The 12299-nt window shown below is 45.7% G+C and overlaps 1 protein-coding gene across 1 annotated transcript in view; it reads left to right on the forward strand.

Annotated features, from left to right (window-relative positions):
* The window catches only part of LOC120844443 (neprilysin-1-like), a 126736-nt gene that overhangs the window by 60672 nt on the left and 53765 nt on the right, over nucleotides 1-12299 (forward strand). The window contains exons 10-11 of the mRNA XM_040216236.1: nucleotides 6694-6789; nucleotides 6864-6941. Of these exons, the coding sequence (XP_040072170.1) occupies nucleotides 6694-6789; nucleotides 6864-6941 (174 nt within the window). The remainder of the gene's footprint in view (nucleotides 1-6693; nucleotides 6790-6863; nucleotides 6942-12299) is intronic.

The following is a 12299-nucleotide window of genomic DNA, read 5'->3' on the forward strand; positions in this document are numbered from 1 at the left end:
GTAATTTAGTGTGGGTTAAACTCTAAATAAAATACAGTATGTTATGGCAAAGTAATTAGGACAGTTAAAAGAAGGTACATTTGGAGTTCAAGTTCCGCTAATAATAGGTTGACTCGTTAAAGAGAGAATCTGATTAGTTCTTTGCAATATTTAGTGTGACTATAACTGACAATAGGGAGTTTTAAAATAACGTACGCCATTTTAGCGCTTGTATTAGCGCACGCGACGCGAGAGAGTTTTAGAATAGCGTTTCTCCGTCGCGGTGCAAAAGCCCAAGCATCTCGCGCTGCGACGCCATCAAGATACAGTCACAATTTTTATTTCAAGCACGAAATGCTGTAACTTTACAAAAAAAAAAAAAAACAAGTTTTTTTGGTCTAGAGTAGTATTTTAGATTTGTTCGAACATGCGAATACGACGCGAGCGGTTGACCGGTCGTGTCCGCTTGCGTTGCCTCGGCAAGAGAGGTCTCGTGTACTAACCTTCGCACATCGTACCTTCGCCGAGAAATGTTCGCGCGTCACAAGCATTAAGTTGCCGGTGATCGTAGCCAAACCAAGTGCAATGTCGTCCCGTATTGAAAATCGCAATCGCGAGGATGCCGCCGACGTCGCACTCACGACGCCGCCAAAGCAGCCGCCGACAGAATCCTGGAAGCCGCCATTTTTTTAACTCTGCTCGTCTCGGCTTTAGCCAACTTCTCATCATGAATCCATCTTGGAGAAGCGCAAAGACTCTGCGTACGCACGCTATTTCCGAGAAATATCGCACGCTAAAATTGCGCACGCAAAGCGCAAAACCTGGTTTGCGTTCAGAGCATGCGCAGTGGCGACGACGCTATTCTTTGCGCACGCAAAACTTTAGCGTGCACTATTCTAAAACTCCCTAATGCTTCTCACGAAATGTTGAATTTTGTTTTATAACATTTGTTTATACTCCACATTTGGGGAAAGAGATTTTCCAAATATGCTGCAGCTATGACTCAATAAATAATATTCCTACAAATCGGAATTTTAAGGGGACACTGACACACCAATTTTTTTTTAAATTTTTGTCACGCGATGTATTATGGTGTCGGAAGTCTACCCAATTAATAATTTGCAAGAGTCATGTATATATTTAATAAAGCCGAAAAACGCCACTGCTCGAAACCGAAACCAAAACCTGCGCACGGAGGTCGAAGAAGTGGAGAGGAGAGAGTGAGTGGCTGAAGTCACGTGGCTGCACACGACCGTGCGCCCTTTTTTTCCTCTCTTGTTTTTTTTTTTTTTTTTTTTTTTTTTTGCGCAGCAGTTGACATATGTGGCGGGGAACCGTTTGCCGTGCGATTCCTTTGAGGTTATGTTTGTTCCGCTCGCTGTTCTGTAGTTCAACATGCGTTGTTTTGCACGAGAGTTGGAGGTGAGTAGTGAATGCCCGTGGTGAATTCCCGTGATCGGCTTCGAAAAGAATACCCCCAAGATGTCGCGTGAAAAGCTGCCTCACAAGTCCTGCGTAAGAAAAAAGTGGCATTGTGCGGCAAAGTCTGCACATGTTTCCGAAGGATTAACGAGATCGGCACCAAGGGCGGACTGCAATTGCTGTAGAACATCCACGGGCACCTCGTAAAGCGGACGTTCCCCGATTTATATGCTCCTTGCATTTTGCGGAAAGTGATTCCATTGAGTTCGCAGGTGTCAAAACGAAATCCCATACCATTTGGTTCAGCGACGTTTCGTCTACAAGATTTGCCTTTTTCAGTGATAATTGAAAAACGAAAATAGTAAATATAGCAAAACATTAAAAAAAAAACAAAAAAAAAAAAAAAACTTACGCTTACACGGGTTCGGACCCGGTTCCGTCGCGTGTGAGGCGGATATCTTTCCACTGAGGTACTGGGGAAACACCGTGTAGCCCCAGTGCTCTACGATATATTTTTGGCTGTGTGTGATAAGGGAATACGTAAGAATATTGAAACATTGGGGGCATTCGCAATCTGTAGGTATGTGGATGACTACTTGGTGCTGGCCTCGAAGTCCGTTATTGTTAGCGTGGACTTAATCAACGATGTGCTGGATTGTTTTAACTTGAATCCACGTGGATTGACGTTTACCCATGAAACAATGACGAGGGGAAGTCTGCAGTTTTCGGATTTGAGCCTCAACTTCGAAGGTGACCACGTTTGTTGGAAGTATGAGCCGCGAACTAAGGAATTGGTTCTGCCCTTCAATTCTGCGCAATCCAAACTCGTTAAAAGCGGAACAGCATCGTCCCTAATGAGAGCCTCGTTGGCAAAGTCATGCCACCACGTCGCGGATGAAAGCTTCCTCACGCAGGTGAATCACCCAAAACGCGGAAGGTACCCCGATCGCTTCTTGGGGGAAGTAGCGGATAACGTTGTTCCCAAGATGAAGACAAAAGATGACGCTCATATTCCTTCCAGACAACTAACAACACCGGCGGTGACTCCTTACATTCACAATCTATCTCATAATCAGTAAAAGGTGGTGGCTTATTTTGAAGTGTCAGTGGTGTTTGCAGTGCCACACAAGCTTTTCCATCTATGTTCAAAAATAAACAGCGATAAGGGAGAGGGTAAAGTGCGCCAAAAGAAACACGCAAAGCAATATGTGGAGTGTGTAACGTCAGTGGAATATAACATACCAATGTGTTGCGGGAAATAATATGTGGGGCAAATGGGGCGTTTCATAAATGAGGGAGCAAGAGAATATGTCCGGTCAGTGAAACGGTCCCCGTCGGGCAATCTCGCGGTGCACTGCGATAGGTGCCCATGTGGCCCGCAATTGGGAAACAACAACAGTTCTGGACAGATACGCAAACAAAACTGCGCGAGAAATACATGAGGCATTCTGCGTAAGAGAGCGAGTGGAGGGCGTGTGCATTAGTGCGCCGTCACTGCACTTGATAGATAAGGAGTTTTTCTTTCTGAGCCAGCAGCCAGAAAGACGGTATTAATAGCCAATGTTTGTTTCAATAAACCTTCAGTTGAGAGTACGCTTTATCTCTGTTCCCTTCGTCGTCCTTGTTCATTCGGCGCTTTCCATTCAGAAACACCTTCGCTAGTTATAATGCAGCCGGTCAGCTGTAGATTGGAACGTGTGCTGCCGACTTTCCTCCAGCAAAAACACTCCCGGGTTGAAGACGGGCAGCACCAGGCATTGGCCACATTCGAACCCAGTAAAAAGATCGTACGCGTGCATACTTAACTCGAAGTACGCACTTCGTGCTTGCCATTTTTTTCTCTTTTAAAGGAGGACAGAGGTTCGACACCCGTCGTCCGCTGCCATCGCCGTCACCGCGAGTCTCACAATACGTGAAACGACGCCGTGTTGAGAATTACGCAGTGAACGCACAGAATGCTTCTTCCGGTTCTCTGTGAAACTTTCTTTTTTTTTAATCGGCGTCTTTGCAGCTTTTTAGAAGCCACTAAACATGGGTTTCATTTTTTTCCTCTTTTTAATATTGAGTGTGTGCCTTCAATGACCAACGACTTCGATTAAATTGGGTGGGTGTGTCTAAACCTTAGGAAATGGCCCGTGACCACAAAAAAGAGAGTGAACGTGGCTTAAACTGGCCAGTAGATATACAGGGTGTTTTACGTAAGAGTGAGAAAGTCGCAACGATTAGTGTATCGCAGGTAAAAATATATTTTTCTTGGGACCGCATTACTCCTAGAGGCGGACGTCAGAAAATGCGCGATACTTACTAATTAGTTCAATAATTATATGAACATTACCTTTTACCTTTTAAATTAGTTAAAATAGACATATGATTTCAATTATAAACTTGCTGAGCGCCATCGAAAAGCACTGAATCAGTAATTTTCAGAAAGAATTTGAGCGCGTGAGAAGCGTGGTAATGCACTAAAGTTTAAAACTTCTCGAAACAAATATGTTTAGCTTAAAATATGAGAGACGTTTACAATTCCCTGTAATGCCAAATTAGAGTTAGGAGGAGGAGGGGAGAGTACAAAGAGGAGAATATGCCCCTACTCCGTACCCTCTCCTCCACCCCTCCTGCTCCTCCTCCCTTCCGCCCCCTTTCCTCTTCCGCCCCCTCCTCCTCTCCTCCTCCCCCTTAATACCTCTTCCCTCGTTACGTTACACGTGACCCTAGTGACCCTCGTCACGTCACTCGTGAAGGTCGCGACCTTCGTCGTGACCTTCCCGAGTGACCTTTGTGACGTCACTCGTGACCCCAGTGACCCTCGGGACACCACTCGTGACCCTCGTGATGTCACACGTTATGTCACGTGTGACCTCATTATGGGAAACGTCCCATAATGCAACGTGCGGTTGCGCCGACTGCGAAGGTAACGCCGCTCAAGCTGGAAACGGGCGCTTAAAGGAGCTGTGCAACGATATTCAATCGGAATGTTTTCTCTCTACACGAGCTTACTGGCACACCTGGGACTCAAGGATACTCACACGCAACGCCATTGGCCAAGAAACTCCTTTGTTGCGGTGTAATTTCAAGGACAAACGCGATCATTTTCGTTCAACCTCTCCTTTGCAAAATTTGATGACGTAACTCGGGGATCGCAGTACACCCAAGTGACGATATTTGAATGCGGTTCACAGATTGGACCCGAGCATTGCGTGGGCACTCGACTTGGGCTCGTAACAATTGCTAGCTCGAGAAGCTTTCGGGTTGTGACCCGTGTCCAATCGCTGCAACGACGACAACAGCCGAGCCATAACAATGTCTGGAACTCAGCGCGTGCCCTGCGCTTTGCCAACTCCAGCGCGTGGCTATGATCAACACTGGCGGCATATAATCGGCTCCAGATCACGTGGCCGCTTGTTCTGGCTGCGAGTTGAGGGGATGAACTCTGCTCGTTTTTGTTAATTTTTTTTCTGGGACTTCTATTGCGTGGGGTGAAAAACGAACGCGTGTTTCATAGGTCATTAACGTTAGGGATCCGTTTTAAGTGGTATTTGTGCACAGTACAAAAATTATTGCACAGCTCCTTCAAGAGGTGCGCTGTAAAACAAGCACCCTGTATATAAGTGTTGGTGTAAAACAAATCTGAATGCATTAGTAACGTTTATATAGTACCTAGACTAAGATAATAGACAGGAACGCCTAATATATGTTCCAGAACCACATACCTGCACCGCAATCAAAGGCTTCAAATTGGACGCTCCGCGAAATCAAAAGGCAATTATGCGTTCTGCTTCTTGATACATCGGTGGCTCGACAGCTGCCTAAAATACTGCTTCTTGGTACATCGGATGTTTGAGCAGTAACCTTCACGCCTGTCAACACATGACCAGTGGTGTCACACTACCTGCAAAGGCTGCTACGCAAACAGTCTACGTGTTTTTAGAGCGCAGCTCTTAGGGGCCCGTTCCCGGCTTGAACGGCGTCGGCGTCGGCGTCGGTGTCGGCGTCGGCGTCGGCGTCGGCGTCGGCCTCGGCGTCGGCGTCGCCGTCGGCGTCGGCGTAGCCGTAACTCTCGTAACCCTCGTGAGGGTTACGAGGGTTACGAGGGTTAATCTCATGAGGGTTACCCTCACGAGGATCACGAGGGCCACGAGGGTTACTTACCCTCGTAACCCTCACGAGGGTTACGAGGGTTAGTTACCCTCGAAAGGGTTACCTTCACGAGGGTTACCCTGACGAGGGTTACTTACCCTCGTAACCCTCACGAGGGTTACAAGGGTTAGTTACCCTCAAAAGGGTTACCTTCACGAGGGTTACCCTCCACGAGGGTTACTTACCCTCGTAACCCTCACGAGGGTTACGAGGGTTAGTTACCCTCAAAAGGGTTACCTTCACGAGGGTTACCCTCACGAGGGTCACGAGGGTTATGAGAGTTGCCCTCACAAGGGTTACTAGGGTTACCCTCACGAGGGTCACGATGGTTACCCAGGTCACGTGACCCCGGGGGGGTCACGTGACCTGGGGATACCCCCGAGGTCACGTGACCACCCGTGTACGTCATAGCCATTGATGACGTCATCAGTGACGTCACTGATGACGTCACCGGCATCCGCATCGTCATCGTCATCATCACTGATGACGTCATCAGTGACGTCACTGATGACGTCACCGGCATTCGCATCGTCATCGTCACTGATGGCGTCATCAGTGACGTCACTGATGACGTCATCGGCATCGTCACGTGGCCCCAGGTCAAGTGACCCCCGACGTCACGTGACGCCCCAAGGTCACGTGACTCCCACAAGGTCACGTGACCCCCAAGGTCACGTGGCTTCCCGCCCCCCGAGGGTCAAGATCAGCGACGCGAGTAGCTAAAACAGTCAATTGTGCCAATTCGTCAATATCTCAAATAAAATGTGATGCAACGCTGATAAAAATACGCATCACTCTAGTAGGACACAACGACACGTGCACTGTCTGGTATTATACAGCAATGTATTCATGTAGGTAACGAGTTTTACTATGAATTTCCTTCACTGAAGTCAACACCTTCCTTAATAGCCGGTGCCACATAATATAAAGCAGAAACACTTCAGCTTTCAGATTGACATAAAACTTGCGGCCACCTTATTTATGTGTACTGTTAGAATAAAAAAATTATAGTTGAGAGCTGCCGAGCGGCAATCTCAGAATATAAAACTATAAAGGCACACGACCGCTGCTTTTTGTGCTACTTACGACAGCTTGAACCTTTACTAAACTGAATGCGGTAGATGTATAGCTTTGTTTTTATGTGCCACTTAACAGGTAATGGAAATTACCACCAAAGTTAAAGAAGCCGTCAAGACATTGGTTGACAAGACTTGGCTGCAAGTCGCAACTAGAAAGGCTGCACAAAATAAGGTATGCGCTATTAGCTTGTGCTAGTTTTGCGACTGTGGGGCAAACGTAGTTCTCATCTCTCGGCTTATTTCCAGGTTGACCAAATGAGCATTTCCGTAGGATATCCCGAATGGCTTTTGCAGACATCCGAAATTACTGCATTGTTCAAATATGTGAGTTATCTTAAATCTATTTCGTCATTGTGAATAGGTTTACCTCATGGGTTGAACGCTTTTCTACATACACTGCGCGACTCTACGTGAAAATTTTTCTTTTTTTATTAAAGTATTTTATCAAAACTTCGGGAAGTGCTCATTTGGAGCAATAACTTACGTGGTAAGATATAAAGCTCAATATAATCAACCCTTTACAAGGTCAGTCTAGCAACATTGATCACAATCATCATCTCAGTGGATGGCACTTGTGCCAAGCTGACGATGGTCTTTTTGAGGCTGTTGAAGGATGAAATTAAAGGCGCTACCATTCGGATATGTGAGGTCTGAACGTTCGAGGCGTCAGTCCAACATGACGCACAACAGCGTAGATACAACAGGTGTATACGCGTTTATTCTGGAGTGTGCTCCAACCAATTTCTTAGCACAAGTTGGGTTCTAAAGTCTTTTGAAGGCTGAAATTTAATCAAAGGACTTATGGGACGCCGCTTTGTACTAGTCACGTATTATCTTCATACCATCAGAAATGCCATAAATCAAGTCGCAATAATAACGTGACTAAAAACGAATTCTCATCTGACATGGGATACGAGAGTGACGGTGCCTGATAAAAAGGACAGCATCATGACCGCCATTAGTTTGGCGAATGTGAAATTGCTTTTTAAATGACCAGATGGCATTGAATTTCGAAAAGGGTTTGTTTCAAAGAAAAATGCGAAAAAAACACCGGTGTCATGTTCGGTCCAACAGTGTCGTGCAGCGTACGAGGGTATGTCAATGTTTAAGTTGTAAATCCGCACAAACTAAAAACAAGCTAAACTTCTGTGCCCAATTTTTCGTCTGTGAATAGCAGCATCAGTGGCTGAGAAATAACAACAGACGCTATATTCAAGTCACTGACGGCTTAAGGAACACAGAACGTGGCGAATCCGAGAGTTTAATCGCTTCGCATCAAGTGAGATTGTACCATCAGCCAAGAGGAAGGTCAAAGAAGGAATCGGTCATGATGTTTTAAGTTGTTCTGTTTCAATACATGAAGACGGGATCGTTTGGTTAGAGAATTATTTATGCAACATATGAAATAAACTAAACAATCATGACAAAAACGGTATCAATAAAGGAAGCACATGCTGTTGAAACTGAAACGCGTTAAATGTTTAAAATGTGCGTGAAAAGTCTTTTTTTCTACAAGCATGTACGTAGCCGGTAGATAAACTGCACCACTTGACGTTGCTTAGAGATGTGTCGTCGGGTCGGATCGGTGGCTTGTGGTTCCTGATCCCCGCGAAGGTGGGGCAGCTGAGCAGGTGGTCCTTTGGCTTCCCGGACGTGGAGAGCCAGGACGAACCCGAATGAAAATAGACGAGCGGGAAGACCTTTGAGCTTCCGGTCTTGGAAAACCGGGACGAACTCAGGAGCATAAGATGAGTAGGCGGACCTTTGAGTTTCCGGTCTTGAAAAGTCAAGAAGAACCCAGATGGACGTAGACCGGAGGACGGATACTGGCGTACCATTTCCTGTTGCCTCTCTTCATTGTATTTCGCCTTTCTGCTCGTCTTTTTGTTGTATTTTTATTCCTCTTTGTGCGTGTTTAGCCCCTGCCGTCGACGGCTGATCTCGAGACACGTGAGCTCATGCCATGGTGTGACGATTGAAAGACCGGCCATGCTTTTTGGTCGTGCACATCACAAGAATCCCAGCTTTCGATTTGTTTTTTGTTAAACAACTAGGCAAGATACGCCAACTTCCTGCGAGGAGAAATATTCACTCTGCGATTGACAAACAAAAGCCTATCTAAAGTTCAAGCGAAAATAGACAGGATGCACGAACTTCCCCGCGAAGAAATGCAAACATTATAATCAAAAAATAAAGGCATATTAACAGTTCAAGGGAAGGAGGACTACTCTGACGTGACGTACTACTGTAAGAGGCTCATGTCTTCTGCCCCCAAATTTTCAGAGCCCTTGATATGCGCAATCCACCGTACACTCTACCGCTCAGGTACGTGGCTTGGGTAAGATAGTGCAGCGGCTGATGGTCACTTTGAACCGAAATCGAAGTACCATAGAGGCAGATCCGGAACTTTTTAAGGACCCCACACTAGCGCCAAACACTCGTGCGCCAGATACCCGAATATCGCGTCTCGCGCGATAGCAGTTGTAGGCTTTCGGAATAGACGGAATGTGAAGCCCGTCGTGCTTTTGTAGGGGAACCGTGTCCACACATTTGGCGGAGGCGTCTGAGGGGTTCAGCCCCCCCCCCCCCCCGAAGTTCAGCCGACCCTATAATATACACATGAATTTCGCCCCCTTCACCCTCTCCGTACCCCATGTCATGGACATCCCAGCCACCTAAGCCAGGAATTTTTTTTCGGGAGGAAGGAAGGGGGGGAGGCCCTTCCGTCCGAAAAAAAAAAAAATTGCTGACTACGTCAGTGTCGGGAGATGGCTTCTGGAAAGCGTTCTTCATAGTGCTTCAACATGTTTCTCTGGAAAAGCTTCTTGGTGTGTCCCCGGTCCAACCAACAGTCAAACTCATTCTTTTATCAGCCGTAAGATTGCTATGACTTGTCGAAAGAAGAATGAGAGTTCGATCTTCGACCTTGAGTTGTCAGCCTTGGTTACTCTTTTCGTAATTTCTTTTTGCGAGTCTTCGTCTTGACCCTGATTTTAATGCGCTAGATTCAAAGTTTGCTGGAGTCGCACTTTCAGGTCAAGGACCTAGTCATACGTTGTCTTGAATTCGTCACTCAGCTCTTCGCCTGTCCAGAGTTACTCGAGGACCGTAAGTGGTCGTCGCACGATCGGAGGCTGGGTTGGGATACTTCCCGATATTTAAAAAGAAGGGGGGTGAGGTACCAGTCCCAGGACTCTAATTGTTCCTGGCTTTGTTTTCGTGGTAGTTTTTTATTCTACCGTTAAAACGTTGAACCATACCGTTGCAGATCGGATGGGCGGGAGTTGTTCTCAGCTGTTTGATTGCTAACAGGTCAAAACTTATTTATTTAACTCAAAGGTCGCAGCTCATCTAGGAAGGAAAGGCAATCCTTGATAACATTTTGATGACTCCCTCCGCGGCGGTAGCAGAGTCGACTGCGTGGTACGCCACCGCGTAAAGATAGCTTGTGTAAAAGTTGACCAAAATAAGTATATATAGGTTGCCTTTGGTCGAAGATCACGACAAGGAACCGACGATGTACACTGCTACGCGCTCAAAAGACGTGTCTCTCAAGGGCATGCGCCCAAGTGCGGTTTTACCCCCATGTGTTTTCCGGGAAGGCGACAGAACAGCACACGGCAAAACAGCACGCGACAGAACAGCGCCGTCAAAACAGCACGCGCCAAAACAGCCCCGCGTCAAAAGAGCACAGCGACAAGAGAACACGCGTCGAAACAGCACGCGACGAAAGAGCATGGCGTCAAAACAGCAGGGCGACAGACGAGTACGTGCCAAAACCAGCACGTCCCAAATCAGCCCGCGACAACACAGCATAGCAACAAAACAGCCCGAATATAAATACATGCTGTGTTTACGCTGTAGGACACATTATTAGCAGCATGCGCATAAATTAAGTACTTGCTGCTAACGCGTTCAGCCGAACACGCTTCATTCCATTTCATTTCCTTTATTTCCATCTTAAAGGACCCCTGAAAAAAAAAGTGTTTTATTTAAATAATCTAGTTGGGACACGCGTGTCAAAAAATAAATTTTACGCAAAAAAATAAGAAATTTAGAGCAATATTGACGACGAGTTATTTATTTGAAATTCTGTGCGCGAAGTACATGACGTCACTAGTCAATGCAGAAAGACCCTCTCGGTCGTGAAGATCAAGCCACTCTACTTCCTCTCCAGGCGCCCGAAATGCCGAGAGAAAACAAGTGGAAAGGAGGTGACTGCCGACTAAATTGCGTCTCGCGCCGTCAATATTGCTTTATTTCTTTTCTTTCCTTTTCTTTTTCGCTTAAAATTTATTTTTTGGCACGCGTGTCCAAACCAGACTGCTTGAAATAGCTTTTTTTTTTCTTTTCAGGGGCCCTTTAAAGGCAAAGGCCCGGCTAGGGCATTACATAACGGAAGAGGGGGGGGGGGGGGGGGCAGTATAACTAGAAATACAATAGCAGACGCCTTAGTGTAACAGTGGTACAACACTAAATAAATAATAACAGGAGAAGTTATACATGATGGGCTAGTAAGATATCATAAAACACTGTTTCATCAGTGGTGCTAACGACGGAGGATGGAAACTGGTTCCACACTCTGATGGCACATAAAAGGAATAATATTATTCTTTTATAATATAATATTCTTTATTTTGGGTGCCCAAAAACAACCACATCGGTATTCCCCTTGGTGAACCAACACAAACAATAAAACAAGCAAACAAACAAAAAAATCCTAAACACACATAAAGTTAACAGGCAAATGTGATTATACAAATGGCGACGATACATTGTAACAGCTGCAAATATATCAAGGTGGGGTGGTGCGATGCCGCTATATAATGACCGAATCCGAGAGAGAGGCGAGGCATTGCACAGTGAGTGAACATAGAAGCAAACAAAATGTCTGGTTAAACGTGAAGGAAAATGAAAGTTCATCTTTTCAAGGAGTTGCGGAGAATCAAATTCGCCAATAGCAGCCTTGTGCCGAAAAACAGTCTCGGACAGATCTCCTGGTAGACAGAATAGAAAGTGAAAATATTTCAAGTATATGTTCATAATTATAGAAAAAGCGCCTCTCAAAGTATCTATCGTAAACAATTCGGATAACCTTTTTCTGAACATTCTCGGTTGTTAAAGCCAGTGTCTCAGGTATCCAGTTCCATATGACACAAGAAAACTCGAGTCGCGAACTCACTCGAGAATCAAAAAGGTGGATCAATTAAAGGGGTTGTTTAAAATTACGCGACAAGCGAAATATTATTCCTAGTACTTTACAATCATTTCCGAAGATTCGCTGAACGCCTTAGATTTGCAGGAAATTCGTTTAATTGCACAATAGTTATTTAGGCGGGATGATAATCTATCGGGGGTGAGAGAAAAGGTTTTTGGTTCCGGACATTGGTAATAAATTTTATGGGGAAGGCAAAGACGAGATAATTTTCTATGGGTAAGGGAGGGTGTAAGTCAAAGTGGACTTTTAGAGGATAAACTGGAGAAGGGGTCATACGATGATAAGACGAATCGGCAGTCTCGGATTTGTGCTGACTCTAGGTAAATGTTGAAGTAGGCATGATGAGGGCTCCAAACCACGGACGCATATTCTAATTTTGGTCTTGCGTAAGTTTCATAGGTCATCTTTCGCGCATAGGGGAGAGCGTCTCGCAGATTACGTCTGATTAATCCGAGGGCCTGGGA

Source organism: Ixodes scapularis, unplaced genomic scaffold, assembly GCF_016920785.2.
Source record: "Ixodes scapularis isolate PalLabHiFi unplaced genomic scaffold, ASM1692078v2 PGA_scaffold13__105_contigs__length_92229423, whole genome shotgun sequence".
Classification (NCBI taxonomy): Eukaryota; Metazoa; Arthropoda; class Arachnida; order Ixodida; family Ixodidae; genus Ixodes; species Ixodes scapularis.